The sequence below is a fragment of the Monodon monoceros genome, unplaced genomic scaffold, assembly GCF_005190385.1.
Source record: "Monodon monoceros isolate NGI ecotype Baffin Bay Population unplaced genomic scaffold, NGI_Narwhal_1 Super_Scaffold_22, whole genome shotgun sequence".
NCBI lineage: Eukaryota > Metazoa > Chordata > Mammalia > Artiodactyla > Monodontidae > Monodon > Monodon monoceros.
Genome location: NW_021703779.1, coordinates 89170126 through 89189438, shown reverse-complemented (window position 1 = coordinate 89189438; position 19313 = coordinate 89170126). Strand labels below are relative to the sequence as shown.

Below are 19313 nucleotides of genomic sequence, written 5' to 3'. Positions count from 1 at the left end.
GGATAGAAAGCCCAGAGATAAACCCACGCACATATGGTCATCTTATCTTTGATAAAGGAGGCAGGAATGTACAGTGGAGAATGGACAGCCTCTTCAATAAGTGGTGCTGGGAGAACTCGACAGGTACATGTAAAAGTATGAGATTAGATCACTCCCTAACACCATACACAAAAATAAGCTAAAAATGGATTAACGACCTAAATGTAAGGCCAGAAACTATCAAACTCTTAGAGTAAAATATAGGGAGAACACTCTATGACATAAATCACAGCAAGGTCCTTTTTGACCCACCTCCTAGAGAAATGGAAATAAAAACAAAAATAAACCAATGGGACCTAATGAAACTTCAAAGCTTTTGCACAGCAAAGGAAACCATAAACAAGACCAAAAGACAACCCTCAGAATGGGAGAAAATATTTACCAATGAAGAAACTGACAAAGGATTAATCTCCAATATTTATAAGCAGCTCAATAACACGAAAACAAACAACCCAATCCAAAAATGGGCAGAAGACCTAAATAGACATTTCTCCAAAGAAGATATACGGACTGCCAACAAACACATGAAAGAATGCTCAACATCATTAATCATTAGAGAAATGCAAATCAAAACTACAGTGAGATACCATCTCACACCAGTCAGAATGGCCATCATCAAAAAATCTAGAAACAGTAAGTGCTGGAGAGGGTGTGGAGAAAAGGGAACACTCTTGTACTGCTGGTGGGAATGTGAATTGGTACAGCCACTATGGAAAACAGTATGGAGGTTCCTTAAAAAACTACAAATAGAACTACCATATGACCCAGCAATCCCTCTACTGGGCATATACCCTGAGAAAACCATAATTCAAAAATAGTCATGTACCTAAATGTTCATTGCAGCTCTATTTACAATAGCCCAGAGATGGAAACAACCTAAGTGTCCATCATCAGATGAATGGATAAAGAAGATGTGGCACATATATACGATGGAATATTACTCAGCCATAAAATGAAACAAAATTGAGATATTTGTAATGAGGTGGATAGACCTAGAGTCTGTCATACAGAGTGAAGTATGTCAGAAAGAGAAAGACAAATACCGTATGCTAACACACATATATGGAGTTTTAGAAAAATAAATGTCATGAAGAACCTAGGGGTAAGACAGGAATAAAGACACAGACCTACTAGAGAACGGACTTGAGGATATGGGGAGGGGGAAGGGTGAGCTGTGACAAAGCGAGAGAGAGGCATGGACATATATACACTACCAAATGTAAGGTAGATACCTAGTGGGAAGCAATCGCATAGCACAGGGAAATCAGCTCGGTGCTTTGTGACCACCTGGAGGGGTGGGATAGGGAGTGTGGGAGGGAGGGAGATGCAAGAAGGGTGGGATAGGGAGAGTGGGAGGGAGGGAGACGCAAGAGGGAAGAGATATGGGAACATATGTATATGTATAACTGATTCACTTTGTTATAAAGCAGAAACTAACACACGATTGTAAAGCAATTATACTGTAATAAAGATGTAAAAAAAAAACAAAAAGAAACCAGGGAATGAATGTGCAGGTAACAATTCACCATAATGCATATTTTACATTAATTCATAAAATATGTAGCAAGTGTCAATGTGATATATTCATATATATGCATATATATGCATATATTCATATGCAAGTATAAATATTATTATATGGTTGTTAACTGAAGCAGAGTTTAACCTCAACATGCATTTTCCATAATTTTACCTTTATTCTGAGAGAATGAGAATAAGCTCTGTACCTGCTTATGCTCAGGGGAAATCAAGTCTATGCATTGAGATTTAAACAATCCAAACTCATTACGAGGAGGTTGGGGAGGGTTTACACAAAGTCTAGTTTAAATACTGAAAACTGAAATAAATTTTTAGAAACCATGAGAAAAATATATACAAGAAACATTTAACAAGGACCTAGAAGAACTAAAGAGCAAGCAAACAGTGATGAACAACACAATAAATGAAATTAAAATTTCTCTATAAGGAATCAATAGCAGAAAAACTGAGGCAGAAGAACGGAAAAAGGACCTGGAACATAAAATAGTGGAAATGACCACTGCAGAGCAGGATAAAGAAAAAAGAATGAAAAGAATTGAGGACAGTTTCAGAGACTTCTGGGACAACATTAAATGCACCAACATTCGAATTATAGGGCTCCCAAAAGAAGAAGAGAGAAAAAAAGGCACTGAGAAAATATTTGAGGAGATTATACTGGAAAAATTCCCTAATATGGGAAAGGAAATAGTCAATCAAGTCCACAAGCACAGAGAGTCCCATACAGGATAAATCCAAGGTGAAACACGTCAAGACACATATTAGTCAAACTATCAAAAATTAAATACAAAAAAAAAAATTAAATGCAGCAAGGGAAAAGCAACAAATAACATACAAGGGATCCCCATATGGTTAACATCTGATCTTTCTGCAGAAACTCTACAAGCCCGAAGGGAGTGGCAAGACATGTTTAAAGTGATGAAAGAAAAAAACCTACAACCAAGATTACTCTCCCCAGCAAGGATCTCATTCAGATTCAACAGGAAATTAAAACCTTACAGACAAGCAAAAGTTAAGAGAATTCAGCACCACCAAACCAGCTTTACAACAAATGCTAAAGGAACATCTCTAGGCAGGAAACACAAGAGAAGGAAAAGACTTACAAAAACAAACACAAAACAATTAAGAAAATGTTAATAGAAACATATATATCAATAATTACCTTAAACGTAAATGGGTTAAATGATCCAACCAAAAGACACACACTGGCTGAATGGATACAAAGAAAAGACGTGTGCATATGCTGTCTACAAGAGACCTACTTCAGACTTAGGGACAAATATAGACTGAAAATGAGGGGATGGAAAAAGATATTCCATGCAAATGGAAATCAAAAGAAAGCTGGAGTATCAATTCTCATATCAGACGAAATAGAATTTAAAATAAAGACTATTACAAGCGACAAAGAAGGACACTACATAATGATCAAGGGATGAATCCAAGAAGAAGATATATAACAATTGTAAATATTTATGCACCCAACATAGGAGCACCTCAATGCATAAGGCAAATGCTAACAGCCATAAAAGGGGAAATCGACAGTAACACAATCATAGTAGGGGACATTAACACCCTACTTTCACCAATGGACAGATCATCCAAATGAATCTAAATAAGGAAACACAAGCTTTAAATGATACATTAAACAATATGGACTTAATTGATATTTATAGGACAGTCCATCCAAAAACAACAGAATACACTTTCTTCTCAAGTGCTCTGGAACATCCTCCAGGATAGATCATATCTTGGGTCACAAATGAAGCCTTGATAAATTTACGAAACTTGAAATTGTATCAAGTATCTTTTCTGACCACAACGCTATGAAACTAGATACCCATTACAGGAAAGAATCTGTAAAAAATACAAACACATGGAGGCAAAACAATATGCTACTAAATAACCAAGAGATCACTTGAAGAAATCAAAGAGGAAATCAAAAAATACCTAGAAACAGATGACAATGAAAACACAGTGACCCAAAACCTATGGGATGCAGCAAAAGCAGTTCTAAGAGGGAAGTTTATAGCAATAAAAACCTACCTCAAGAAATGAAAAAAATCTCAAAGAAACAACCTAACCTTACACCAAAAGCAATTTCAGAAAGAACAGCAAAAACAACAAAAAAACAACCCAAAGTTAGCAGAAGGAAAGAAATCATAAAGATCAGATCAGAAATAAATGATAAACAAATGAAGAAAATGATAGCAAAGATCAATAAAACTAAAAGCTGGTTCTTTGAGAAGACAAACAAAATTGATAAACCACTAGCAAGACTCATCAAGAAAAAAAGGGAGAAGACAAAAATTAACAGAATTAGAAATGACACTGGGGAAATAACAACAGACACTGCAGAAATACAAAGGATCATGAGAGATTAACACAAGCAAGTATATGCCAAAAAATATGGACAACCTGAAAGAAATGGACAAATTCCTAGAAAAGCGCAACCTCCTGAGCCTGAACCAGGAAGAAATAGAAAATATAAACAGACCAATCACAAGCACTGAAATTGAAACTGTGATTAAATATCTTCCAACAAACAAAAGCCAAGGACCAGATGGCTTCAAAGGCAACTTCTATCAAACACTTAGAGAAGAGCTATCACCTATCTTTCTCAAACACTTCCAAAACATAGAAGAGGGAGGAACACTCCCAAACTCATTCTATGAGGCCACCATCACCCTGATACCAAAACCAGACAAAGATGTCACAAACAAAGAAAGAAAACTACAGGCCAATATCACTGATGAACATAGATGCAAAAATCCTCAACAAAATAGTAGCAAACAGAATCCAACAGTACATTAAAAGGATCATACACGATGATCAAGTAGGGTTTATCCCAGGGATGCAAGGATTTTTCAATATACGCAAATCAATCAATGTGAAACACCATATTAAAAAATTGAAGGATAAAAAACCATATGATCATCTCAATAGATGCAAAAAAGTTTTTGACAAAATTCAACAACATTTAAGATAAAAATCCTCCAGAAAGTAGTCAGAGAGGGAACTTACCTCAACATAATAAAGGCCATATATGACAAACCCACAGCCAACATCGTTCTCAATGGTGAAAAACTGAAACCATTTCCACTAAGATCAGGAACAAGACAAGGTTTCCCACTTTCACCACTGTTATTCAACATAGTTTTGGCAGTTTTAGCCACAGAAATCAGACAAGAAAAGAAATAAAATGAATTCAAATCGGAAAAGAAGAAGTAAAGCTGTTACTCTTTGCAGATGATATGATACTATACATAGACAGTCCTAAAGACTCTACCAGAAAACCACTAGAGCTAATCAATGAATTTGCTAAAGTAGCAGGGTACAGAATTAATGCACAGAAACCTCTTGCATTCCTATACACTAATGATGAAAACTCTGAAAGAGAAATTAAGGAAACACTCCCATTTACCATTGCAACAAAAAGAATAAAATACCAAGGAATAAACCTACCTAAGGAGACAAAAGACCTGTATGCAGAAAATTATAAGACACTGATGAAAGAAATTAAAGACGATACAAACAGATGGAGAGATATACCATGTTCTTGGATTGGAAGAAACAAAATTGTGAAAATGAATCTACTACCCAAAGCAATCTACAGATTCAGTGCAATCCCTATCAAACTACCAATGGCATTTTTCATAGAACTAGAACAAAAATTTTCACAATTTGTATGGAAACCAAAAAGAGCCCAAATAGCTAAAGCAATCTTGAGAAAGAAAAACGGAGCTGGAGCAATCAAGCTCCCAGACTTCAGACTATACTACAAAGTTACAGTAATCAAGACAGTATGGTACTGGCACAAAAACAGAAAGATAGATCAATGGAACAGGATAGAAAGCCCAGAGGTAAACCCACACACATATGGTCACCTTATGTCTGATAAAGGAGGCAAGAATATACAATGGAGAAAAGACAGCCTCTTAAGTAAGTGTGCTGGAAAAACTGGACAGCTATATGTAAAAGAATGAAATTAGAACACTCCCTAACACCATGCACAAAAATAAAATGGATTAAACACCTAAATGTAAGGCCAGACACTATAAAACTCTTAGAGGAAAACATAGACAGAACACTCTATGACATAATTCATAGCAAGATCCTTTTTGACCCACTTCCTAGAGAAATGGAAATAAAAACAAAAATAAACAAATGGGACCTAATGAAACGTAAAAGCTTTTGCACAACAAAGGAAACCATAAACAAGACGAAAAGACAGCCCTCAGAATGGGAGAATATATTTGCAAACGAAGCAACTGACAAAGAATTAATCTCCTAAATATACAGGCAGCTCATGCAGCTCAATATGAAAAAAACAAAAAACCCAATCCAAAAATGGGCAGAAGACCTAAACAGACATTTCTGCAAAGAAGATATACAGATTGCCAACAAACACATGAAAGGATGCTCAACATCACTAATCCTTAGAGAAATGCAAATCAAAACTACAATGAAGTATCACCTCACACCAGTCAGAATGGCTATCATCAACAAATCTACAAACAATAAATGCTGGAGAGGAAACCAGCAAGGAACACTCTTGCACTGTTTGTGGGAATGTAAATTGATACAGCCACTATGGAGAACAGTATTGAGGTTCCTTAAAAATCTAAAAGTAGAACTACCATACGACCCAGCAATTCCACTACTGGGCATATACACTGAGAAAACCATAATTCAAAAAGAGTCATGGACCACAATGTTCACTGCAGCTCTATTTACAATAGCCAGGACATGGAAACAACCTAAGTGTCCATCGACAGATGAATGGATAAAGAAGATGTGGCACATGTATACAATGCAATATTACTGAGCCATAAAAAGATACGAAATTGAGTTATTTGTAGTGAGGTGGATGGACCTAGAGACTGTCATACAGAGTGAAGTAAGTCAGAAAGAGAAAAACAAATACCATATGCTAACACATATATATGGAATCTAAAAAAAAAAGGGTCTTAAGAACCTAGGGTTAGGACAGGAATAAAGATGCAGACGTAGAGAATGGATTTGAGGACACAGGGAGGGGGAAGGGTAAGCTAGGACGAAGTCAGAGAATAGCATTGACATATATACACTATCAAATGTCAATTAGATAGCTAGTGGGAAGCCGCCCCATAGCACAGGGAGATCAGCTCGGTGCTTTGTGACCACCTAGAGGGGTGGGATAGGGAGGGTTGGAGGGAGACACAAGAGGGAGGGGATATAAGTCTACATATAGCTGATTCACTTTGCTATATAGAAGAAACTACCAGAACATTTTAAAGCAATGATACTCCAATAAAGACATTAAAAAAAAAAGAGTTTAGGACAACTATATTTACATCTTCCATGTAATCTCCATATAATCGTGTCTTTTCCTGCAGGTTACATTTTGAAAATCTTGCAGCTCTGGTAATTAGCGAATTCTCAACTAGATGTGTGGTCTTCCTGTATCCATTTGTGACTGGTCGGCTTCTGTGATGCTGGTCCAATAAATTCTCCACCATGGGTAAATAAATTAATTCCTTCTGCTTCTCACTCCAAAATAAGATATGTATATTTATGTAGATGGAAGGAGCTCACTGCAATCAATCTTAGAATGAATCTGAGAATGCCTGCTATCTTTTTCAGGCTCCCCCCTTGCTATTCCATTACCACTCAACCCTGCCTATGGTGCCCTAAGTTAAATGCAGAATATGGTATACAACCTATAAAGTTAGAACTTCCTAAGTAATTTCCTCTGGGTTTGATGAACATTCATCCTGCCATTTTTGACATTAAAATCTAGAAGCTTACTTTTATTTGCATAAATGTGTTCCTTTAGTTTCATCTTAAAGTTGGAGGTTCATACATAAAATCAACTTTGTATGGTACACTGAATAATAAGATATAGATTTTGTTATCTTTTTTTAAATTTTATTTCTTCAGTTAGGAGTTTTCTTAAAATGAAATTGGCATATCACAAAATTCTTCTGGAGGCCTTCAAAGTCTTTGTAAATATGAACACGTGCCAGTTGTAACTGACAAAAAATTATAATCTTATGTATATATATATGATCAGGTAAGAGATAATGAATTAAATGCATATGGCATATTAGTGGAAAAACTAAATATCAGTGGTCTCAGAATTTTTACTTTCAACCTAATTCTTAAATATTTTTTTCTGAAAATATTTAATAAATTTTGCTCTCATTTGAATATTTATTCCAGTAAAATGAAGATTCACATATTCTACCTTTTTTCTGTCTCTTTTTAATGATTCCAGTAAGGTGCTTCTTTAATGACTCAACAACATGCCCTTCATTTTTTATATTCCGAACAAATGGGTGATGAAGCATGTTTGCAGAAGTAGGACGAAATAAGAAATTTTTTATCATGCACTTTTCCATGAAATTATGGAACTTGCGGGACCTAAAAGAAATGAGTCAAAGAGATAAAAGAGCATTCTCAGGCCTGCCACACCTCCTCCCACCTCCACCCACATGCCACTCTGAAGGTTGTATTTTTGAAGAGAGTTGTCTCTAGCTATTAATAGTCTTTTCAATAGCCAAATATTCTGCAGCTTGACAATATACATTACACAACAATGCCATTCAAACCTCTGAAGAGGCCAGAGTCAATGGCATTTTCTACCCAAATAATAGTAGAAACTTCAATGAGTTCGGAAGTATGTACATGATAAAAAGTCAAGTGGTGTGAAGGCAATTAAGTGGTTGATGTGATTTATATAGACCATGAGACTAGATTGGTCATCCCACAGTAGTCATACTTTGAAGCCTGAGTGTTTCACTTGACTATATGCACTTTAAGCTATAAAGGTGCCAATGTAATGATCCAGAATAGGGTGTTAATAGTACCATGACTAATTAATCTTATAAAATGGCCCACAGAAACAGATGTGACCAGAAAGCCTGAATCTGTGGGAAGGGTTAAATTTAATCACAAGGAAGAATGTCTGCAATCAAATCATAGTAACCACTTCTACCAGGAAAGCAATAAATACTAAGAACAAGCAAGAGCTTCAGGTACTAGATCAAAAAGCTTCAGGAAGAAAGATTCCCAAGTTTAGTTGGGCTGTAGCACGCTGAGAGAACAAGTCCTCTTTTCTAGGTCTTTGGATGTTTAGTTTAATGGGTCAAACGACTGGGCTATATATCACAATCACTGACTGCCTATCTGGGCTCAGTGAGAAACTTCTCAAATGGCTTCCATTAGTCCATCCCATTACTGAAGAAATAACTGAATATGTCACTAATGCCAGGACAGTAATGTCATCACAATATACTATGGAGAGTATTATTTCTGATTGGCTAGCTAGCTCTTAATGAACACTAGTCATTTAGACCCCCTTACTTAAGGTATTGGTTTTTAGGAAATATCGTCCAATAAGGATGTTGAAGCAGGACTGACCAAATGAATTCTGCTACATAAAAATATCAGGTTAATGTGTTTAAGAGATTAAGTCATTCATCTTTACCATCCGCTGGATTTGACTTTGGGAGCAGATTCTCGCAAAATAACGAATAGGGCTTCCAAAGGCTGAAGGTTACACAGGGCTGCAAAGTAAAATAGATAAGCTTAGAATGAGTAATAAGGGTAACTACAGAACACACTTCTTATTCCAGAGGGGATTCTCACTATTCTTTCACATATCATGTTGAATAGATACTAAGGAATAGATACAAAAGAATGTAGTTAGAGGAAAGCTGATTTTAACACAAACAGTCCATTATGTAAGATCCTAAAGCTTCACTATTGCCAGGTGTGACAAATAATAATAAATTACACTAGATAAAAATTTTGAAATGTGTGATTGATAATTTATATCTAGAGAAGTAAACAATACAGGTGGAGACAAACACTCTTCTGTGTTTTTGTACTGCAGGTATCTACAGTTGTAAAATTGGAATATGTAATTATAGGCTGAAAAAGTCAACCAGACTAATAACTGTTTGCAATAATATATAAACAATGATTTAGTAGTCTAAAAAGAGGAGAATAATCTGTTTGGAAGCTGACAGTCCTAGGAAAAGAAGTAGATAGAGTAACTATTAAGAACACACCCTCTAGAGTAAGATCATCTGTGTTCAAATCCTAATTCTACCTTTGTGACCTTGGGCAAATTACTTAACCTCTCTGTGCCTTGGTTTCTTCATCTTAAAAACAGGAAATATATCAAGAATTCCTTCAAAGAGTTGCTATGAGAATTAAATGGCAACCTACATATAAAAGTGTCTGGCACAGAGTAAGCACTTAATAAATATTAGCTATTGATATTATAAGATTTTAACTATCTGGCACCTCAATTCTGTGCCAAATTACTAGACTTTCATTCTCCTTTTTTAGACACACAGCCATACAAAGAAAAGCCTATTCCAATATGTGGTATATAATTTCATTACCTCATTGGCTTGGGAATTCTGGGATTTTCTGTAAGTGTTTAAATATGTGTCTCACTTCACTTATTTCCTCTTGTGTTTTGATTAAAGAAAACAGGCAGTGCAATAATTCCCCCAAAGGAAAGCCATAGTGTAAATTTCATCTAACACTAGAAGTGTGCCATTCATCTGAGGACATTTTGATATTAATAACTCTTTAGAGGCATCCTTCCTCTCCCAAAATACATCTCCAGAGAAATTACAATGTCGAACTGGCCTCTCATAGTAGTAGAAAGAAACTCCCCAGGGTAATTTCATTAGAGTAATATAAAGGCAATTGTTCAAAGGTCAGACTTTTGTTTCAATTACATGGGTATAAATTAATAGAAGGTGCAGGTATATAATTGAGGGCAAAATTAGCCCCCAGCTCAAAACATCCGGATAATATTTGATTCTCTTCATTCCTTTACTGTGTCCAATCAATCACCAGAATCTGTCCTTTAAACATATTATAAGTAAAATTTTACAATATTAAGCAGTTGTCATTTATTAACATCTGAGCATCTCAGTTAACTAACAACATCTTCAGTGTCAAGAGTTAGGGCATAGGCTGGGTAAGTTTTCATGAAAGGAAAGGAGAAGTCCACAAATGAATGAGGCATAGGGTGGGTACAAGAACTGTGTCAAACAGCAATTGTGGAGGTTTCCTATATTGTTTAATTTTAGGAATTCCAGTTAATGTCCCCTTCACCCCATATATCCTAATGTTGCCTAAATTTTCACCATTAGAGGCTCATTCCTTTGAAGTAGTAAATCTACTTTAAAAATACATATCTTGATAGATTAGAAACATTAAACTGGGTGTAGTTTGAATTATTTTAAATAACGTGGTTTAACACCTACAATATGTTGAGATCCAAAGGAATCTTCTGAATACTGAAGAAATGGGTCTCCTGATGGGACAGGGGTAAAGACACTCAGGTAAAGATTGATCTGGGGTGTAAGGGAAGGACACTACAAGGAATAGAAGTAGGACTATAAACAAGCATGTCTGATAGTATTACAAACAATCTCTACAACACCAAGGAGAATGCTAACATAGGGAAAGATACAGTTCTGATTAAGGTAAATTGGCTGTTGTAGATCCTTGACAAGGAAGGAGAGTTGGAGTAAACTGTCAATCCAGTCCTGCTTCTCCAGGCAACGATTCACTTTTCTACAAAAAACAAAGAAACTAAGAACTACACATATTCAATATTAATTGACCTATGATATTCTGGTGTTTGAATAACTACTAGCAATGTTCTGGCCTTGGTTTAAAGGACTGCACATCAAATTTGAATTTCTATCCAGAATCCAAGGACTTAAAGTCCTGATTCTCTTTCCTCTGAGAGTCCCTACAGCACCCTTTTAGTGAGAAGGTATTCTCTATTTCTTTTTACTTCCCTGGGAGAGACTCACCAAAGGCAGAAGGGGATTTTGTTATTTGGACCTCAGAGGTAATTATCACATAACTGTCACTTTGGAAGGCCATCCTTTCTGAGATGATAAATATCACAACCTGGGGGATTTCTGTATTTAAATTGATGACAGCCATTCCCATCCAAAATTAATACTCCAGGCAATAAAGGAGACTGGTGAAAGACAAATGTTTTAGCAGTATGGCTATTTCAAGTTGTTCATGACTAAAGTTGCACCATTCCAATGACTACTTATCCAGGCATGCTGGTCCTATTTTCTACTGTGAGTTAAGAATCTCCTGGTCCTCAGCTATCTTTTGCAAAAAGTTGCCATTTGTGTATTCTGTGAAGAACTCCCTCTCTGTATTTCTTCTGTGAGTTGCTCATTACGCCTCTTTTCTCCAATGATTTATTATTTTAGAATAAAAAAGTGAAACCAAAAAAGGTGAATCAAAAAGTACATATCTGCAAAATGTAGAAAGCTAGTCTTTTTGGAAAGACAATAGAAATAATATACTACTTGATGCAGTCATTCATCCTAACCAAATACATGCATCAATATTCATGAAATACAATATGTGTATTTAAAGAGAGCAAGAGAGGAGGAGGAAGAGGAAGAGTGGAGGAGCTCAATATAATTTAAGCATGTTTCATAAAGAGAAATAGTCATGAGATAATGAGGAATAATATGTACCTTCCCAGTTTCATCTCAATTATATATATGTGGAGTAAACAATTTTTCCATCATTTAAAAACTCACCCAATATAGGTACTTTGTAGATTTTTGGGCACTAACAGAGACGCAGCAGTGACCTGATCTCCACATCTGGCTCAGCTTTAATCCAAGCCCGTTCTATGATATGTGATATTCCAAGGGACACCAGGAATTCTTTACAATTATGTTACCACTATTTCTACTCCCATTAGCCTTGAAACACAGTGATAATATAGTAGATACTGTGCAGATGAAGCAGGTAGGGACATGGGAACCTACAAGATCTGCTTGGAGAGGGAGAAGCAAAGCAATTCCAACCCCTGCCCCCTGACACACACACTCCAGGCACTTCTCTCACTTCTCATCAATACTAGGAATGTATTTATTATTTATATCCTTGGATTTAGGTATTGAGGACAACAAATATGCTCTGCTTATGGGGTAATACATTAGATGGTTATTAATCATTTATACACAAGTTCACATTCTATTTTCACTTTCCTATCAGAAAACAGTGTCCTGAGAGAACAGAATGCTGACAGGTCATTTAAATGATGGGAAGGAGGGGGAAACAAGAGGAAATGAAGCCTTCTGAACAATTAGGGGCAATGAAGTGGCTGATAGGAGCAAGGAAGGCACCAATGATGAGCTAGACTGACTCCAAAGGAAAATAAAAAACTTACTTCTCAATGTTGTTCAGGATTGGCTCAATTAAAAGGAACTACTGGGAGATTTTCTCAACTGTCACAGTCTGAAGTAGTAGCAGTGTATAACTGTAAATGTTTGGGAACCTAAATATTCCACCAGTGAATATGTACTGAATGCCTTTATATTCTGTTTGGTTAGGACTATCAGGACCAAATGTTACTGAGGCTAAATTGAAACAACACTCAATCATCCTAAAATAAGATATCTTAAGAGAGAAAAATACAAACTCTTCTTATAGACATATCTGGCCATTCTGACTGCAGTGTTTGGTAAGCAGGAAAAGGCCACCATTTATAGTTTGGCACATAGTGTGGCACCTTTGTAGCCAGTACAAGCTAGCTAGTACAAGTGACAGATTTGTACAACATGTTTCCCTAACTTTGAACAAACAACAAATATTTTTACTCACGAGGAGCCCCTTCAGCCATTTCAATAGCAGTGATTCCCACGGACCACACATCACTCTGCAAAAGAAAAGATGATCAAAAAAATGTCACTTAAAAATGGGAAACTGATAGTATTTAGAATCTCAAAACAATCTTTGGCTGAGGGGAGATGTCAATGCTACAGCCATTTTATGGGTTTTCTATAATGGGGCTTCATTATAGACTGATGTTATAGGAAGATCTTATTTGACCCTGTGACCAGCCAGTACTACACTACACAACCAGTTGACATGGGATGGGATTCAATGTAAGGAAAATTCATCTTGGATGTATTGCTATTGTTACCTTAACTGAAATAACAGAAGGAATTTGTTGTAAAGAAGTCCTATCACATACTACTAGCTGTAAAGAAGTTGGATCTTAGGTAAATGATTTAACTCTTTGTATCTCAATTTCACACTATGTAGAGATGATAATGGTATACACATCATAGAACTAGTATAAGTATTAAATGAAATACTATATATAAGCACTTCAGCAGTTCCTTGAATATAGTATATTGAAGATAGAATTATTATAATTCTAGGAAATTATATTCTAGGAGGCTCTAGGAAATGACCCTCACTACTATTAACTGTACTTTGTTTTTTAGAATGTGGAAAGGGCACAGGGCTAGAGGTGCACTGTTTGGCTTAATGACTCCTAAGCAAGTTAACTGAATTGTTAAGACACCTGTTTATAGATGTCTTAGCTTCAAAGGGTTGTTGTGATGGTTTAAGTTTTCTTTAAGTTACATGGGACTAAAAATTAAAGACATATAATTAAAACGGGTGAAAGTCCTTGGAAGACTGCCAAAAATTGTACAGCTATAAAACATTATTTTTTTACAGCAAGCCACTTAAAGAACATTACACTTCCATTGTCTCCATAGCTCCTAATAGTACTGGGCTATAATAAGCTCTCATCAGGTCTGCTTGCAGATCAAGCAGGGGGCATTTAAGGGAAAGGGAAAAGAGATGAAACTTGAATTAATCAACTTCAAGTATCGAGTCCTAGGTCCCATACAACGAAACCACAATGAATTGTTTGGATGACTTATGATGTGGAGAGTGAGTGTGGTTTTTCCAGTCTATAGCAAATGGAGAGTTTTCTTTCCACACCAGCTTTTTGAAATGTGTACATAGATGTATATTGTCCAAATTGCAGCTTCAGTGGAAATTTTAATAAATAGCATGAATTGTTACTTAATTTGTCTATTCCACTGATTTTCTGTGGTTTGGAGGTGAACCATGCCAAGGATTTTCTCCATTACTCTTAGTAATCAAATTATTATTTTTTTCTCTCTGGAGCTAAGTTACTGTGGGGATTAATAATTGGCTTTACATTTATTCATTTTTAAGTTTACAAAGCACTCTGTCCCTGGAAGTTAAATTTCCATATAAAGCCACATAATATAATATTTTTACCAAGAAGTTGCAAGCAATATGAACTAGACATTCTTCCTCAAATATGGATAACTCCCAATGGTCTACTTTGTCTACATTCTTAGAAAATATTATTTTTATGCACATCATTAAACCACATATAGGAACAGTGTCTAGCATTTCTTATTAGAGTCTATGTGAAAGAAGGAGCTGCCTGCTTTTTACAGGGAAATCAGCTTGATGCTTTGTGATGACCTAGAGGGGTAGGATAGGGAGGGTGGGAGGGAGGCTCAAGAGGGAGGTGATATGGGGTTATATGTATACATATAGCTGATTCACTTTGTTGTACAGCAGAAACTAACACAACATTGTAAGCAATTATACTCCAATAAAGATATAAAAAAGAATACATTAAAAGAATCATAAAAAGGGAACTGCCTGATTTTTATTCTTTTATTTCATAAATTAAAATAAAAAGTCAAAAGTCCTTTCCAAAATTTGATTCCTACTATCTGAATCCTTACACTTACTCTGTAATCATAGGAGCGTCTGGGGTCCTCGTCACAGTCAATCACCTCAGGTGCCATCCAGTATGGTGTCCCAATGAAGCTATTTCTCCTCCCATTAGTTCTGCTCACCTGGGCACTCACTCCAAAATCCACTGCAAAATTCATTTGTCAAAATAATTAATCAGTAACAAAAAGGTCAATAAATTATTGCTTTAACTTGGAAAGCCAATACAAAAGCCACAATGGATAACAGATTTTCATTCCAGCCCAGCAAACTTTACCATGAAGTCTACTCCAGGAACACTGGGAAATAGGCTTTTGCTGGTATTTATGTTGGAAAGAGAATCAGCAGTGCTATTATAAATCTACAGTAGGTTTGGCTGAATGTTTACCATGAATATTAAAAATAAAGTTCCATCAGTACACCCTGAACCTCTGAAGTGATAACATATGTAGTATTTGGACCTGCCACCAAGCTGGAGGAAGACCAGCACTATAAGCAACATCTAAGAAATCTAAAACTTATTAGTACTTTATTAGGAAGTCTCATTTATGATATTAGAAAGCCCTACCACACTGATAAAGAAAAAGGAATTTATGATAAAATTTAGTTTAAGTTCTTCTACAGATCTTCTGAATCAGATGCAAATATTTACTGCAGTATCCATATCTTAGCTTAGACTATAAAAGGTCAGTCTTCTATTCATCTGTGGGATATATTATATGAAAATATTTAGTATGGTATCCTCAGAAACAGACAGAATAAAGGCTAAAGTAGACTGGGGTTATTTAGTCCAGAAAAATAAGACAGGGATGAAAAATGAAGTAGATTTCCTAATTTAGAATGGTTTCCAGGAATCTAGAGGATGGCTAACAACCTTGACTAAAAAGTAGTTTAAAGAACTTGGGAAAGGAAAAGAAAATTTTTAAAGTTAAGAGTTTAAGGCAGTGTTAAAGGAAGGACTAAGAAGAACAATAACAACAAAATGTCCATAATATATGAAAATCATCATTGGGTGTTGCACAATCTCATTAGCTAGATATTTTATTGAGAATAGGTTACATCAGAGCTCAGCATTTTCACTATCCCTGAGGGCCAACGTTAAGGGCCAAGAAATACCTATGAAGGCCATAAACTGATATATGACATTCAGAGAAGGAAATGAAAGGAGAAAAGACTGGAAGAAACAGTGATGAATGGAAGAAAAGGGAAAAAAGAAAAGCTGAAGTTAAAAGTAGAGATGAGACCCCAGCAGTGGCATCATTCACCTTTTCTTTAAAGACCTAGGTACCAGAATATGAGGATTATTGATCAATTGCAATTGCAACAGAATCACTGTCCAGTCTCTTTCCTTTCTGTTACTCCCTTTGGCTGTCATTGAGTTTGGTTTCTGCAACTTTCTCCTTATAACATGTTGTTTAAAAATATGCTGGGATCTAAGAAATCTAAAACCAAATGTATAAGGATTATGTATATAATAAGCCTGATTAAATTTTACTCTAGTGCTAAAAGGTCTCTCCTACAGAGTCAAGTACATGATCTTTAGTGCATGGACTTTGTGACAGGTTTTTCAGTGGCTTTTCACGTATTTACAATTTCTCTTCTGTGTTGCAAATGGTAGGGCTGGCCAGCAACTTGACCCAGATATATGGTAGTGCTGCCACATGTGAACAGAGTAGCTGTGTGACATACTATCTACCCTGCACACTTGAATGTGAGATCCAAATGACTCTCATGAATTTTAACACAGTGTCTTAAAATTCTGTTTCTAGCTTTGTAGCTTGTAGACACAAAATACACAGTACATTTTCTTGAAATTACTTTTCACTTATTTTAAGAACAATTATTGCCTCATGCTTCTTCCAGAAATATTCAGTGAAAAGCATTCTCAGTGAATGAACAAACTCTCTTCTTTGGTTATATTTATTTAGCAGAAAAATGGGAATGATTTTAAAGTCATGCTAGAGACATGGCAGGCAAGAATTGATATAATTAAAAAGTAATGCAGGGTTTGATACCAGTGATTTTATGTTCTATTGTATATATCAGTGAGGTCATCTGCATTACATAGTACTGACATTATTCATATGGTATTATTTAAAAACAAATCAACAATATTTATTTTAAACCTTAAAAGGTGTAATATATTGTCCCCTGTGTGCCTGTGAGACATTATGTGTAGTTTTTCAAATAAATTATGCCATTCTGAACCCTGGAATAGAAAGCCAGGAACTTTTTGGTATTTTGATTTCTAATTCTCAATTTGATTTGGATATTACTGGAGCATTATTTCTAACTGATATCAGTTCTTTAAATATTTGAGGGGAAATTCCAATGAAGCAATTTGTGCTTAAGTCATTTAAAAGTTCTTTGATTTTCTTTGGAAAATATGGCTCTGTGATGTGGAAGAATTGTCTTTTTGTTTAATCCTTGTCCATGGCGCAGAAACTTGCACATGGTAAATACTCAATTCAATTGTTAAAATAAATGTAATAGCTGAATCTATTAGAGGGTTAAGCAATGATCAAAATGTAAAAATCCTATTATACTTGAAAAGTTGTTTTTATCTACATGATTTCAGAGAAGCAGTTAAGTGCATCTTTCTCTTGTCCCAACCTCCCTTCCCAAACAAATTTTCAAACTTTGACTTGTTTTGCAGGCAGGGAAGACACGGCCTAAATAAGTAGAGGGGATTGTTAGTGACATGATAGAAAACACAGTAATCTTAAAGGATTTTTCTCTATTAAGATATTTTGGGCCTCACTTAAAGTATTACAAGAATAAACTTACCTAGTTTTACTTCAGCATTATGAGTCAGTAGCACATTCTGACCTTTGATGTCCCGGTGAATTACACGGTGTGCATGAAGATGAGCTAAGCCCTGCATATATATACATATATATATATATATATACACATTTATATTAAAAAGCAACATCAGTATATATTTTTCTCTTTTTCTGGTACTCTTCTTAGTATTTTTGAAAAAACTTTGGTAAGAAAAATGGCCCAGATTTGCATTTTTCAGACAAAATTCTTTCTTTAGGCTGGAATTGCTACAACCAGTTCCCAGAAATACTACTTTTGGCTATAAGGAAAGGAAAATAAATCAGGACACCCATGAAAGAAAAAAAAGACCAAAAATTAATGTTTGTATACATTGGGCCATTTACCGTCCTTTCTAGCCTCCATTTTTCCAACGAACCATATGAGTAAAGACCTGGATATCTTAAATATCATAGCTCGCATTGTTTTACTCTATTCCTCATCCAACCATTTGTTTAGTCCAAAATATTTTCTAGTCAACCTTGTAGGCTGAGAATTTGGGGGAATATGGAAATTCATTTTAAAGCATTTGCCATTTGTATTGGCTTACCATGCTGTCTCCAGACCATTCACCACTAAAACTAACCCTTGACCTGGCTAACCCATGCCCTGGCTTCAGTGAGATTGCTCTAGATACAAACTGGGGATTAATAACAGAAGTAACAGTAAAAACAGCTAATATTTATTGGGTCCTTATTCTTGGCCAAGCACTTTGCTAAGTGCTTTACGTGGAGTAAATTACTAAGTCCTTATAGCAACCCTTTAAGGAAGGTGCTAATACCACCCCAAATTACAGATGAGGAAAATGAGATTTGAAGAAATTAAGTAATTGGCTCAAGGACACACAACTAATACATGATGAACCAGAATTTAAACTCAGTCCAGAGTTTGCACTCTTAATATTTACACTATTACCACAAGTGAATCCAATTAAGATGACAGGAAAGACATTCTAATCTTTTATCAGTGGTGCTGTTCAGTTCTGTTAATATCCTTCTTGGGTGACCCTAAGCACTTAAGACACAAAGAAAAATTTGAGTTTTGTAGATCAAGAAGATTGGCACTTTCATCCAATTTGGTGTTAAAAATAAGGAACGTTTTAAAAGTAAGCCATTATTCAGAGAGAATATCTGTCTGCAAAACAGTTTGTAGGTGGCTTGGAGCCATTGAGTAAAACACTGACTTCTCAACTTATCTTAATCTCTAATGACAGTGCTATGCTTTTTTAAAAAAAGAACTTTAAAAATCATAACAACATAATAAATACTCCAAGTTGTCATATCCCTGATCCACTGAACACTACAGTCTGACTTTGACAGAGCCATTAAAGGCCATGAGTT

General features: G+C 35.6%; 1 protein-coding gene across 6 annotated transcripts in view; it reads right to left on the bottom strand.

Annotated features, from left to right (window-relative positions):
- Window positions 1-19313, bottom strand: part of NRK (Nik related kinase) — a 166444-nt gene that overhangs the window by 57571 nt on the left and 89560 nt on the right. For 5 of the 6 annotated variants that reach the window (XM_029241281.1, XM_029241276.1, XM_029241278.1 and 2 more), the window contains 5 exons: window positions 17938-18028; window positions 15168-15298; window positions 13237-13291; window positions 9044-9122; window positions 7802-7977 (listed from right to left, as the gene is read on the bottom strand). In XM_029241281.1, the coding sequence (XP_029097114.1) occupies window positions 7802-7977; window positions 9044-9122; window positions 13237-13291; window positions 15168-15298; window positions 17938-18028 (532 nt within the window). The remainder of the gene's footprint in view (window positions 1-7801; window positions 7978-9043; window positions 9123-13236; window positions 13292-15167; window positions 15299-17937; window positions 18029-19313) is intronic. The other variant, XM_029241280.1, reaches the window with a different exon arrangement.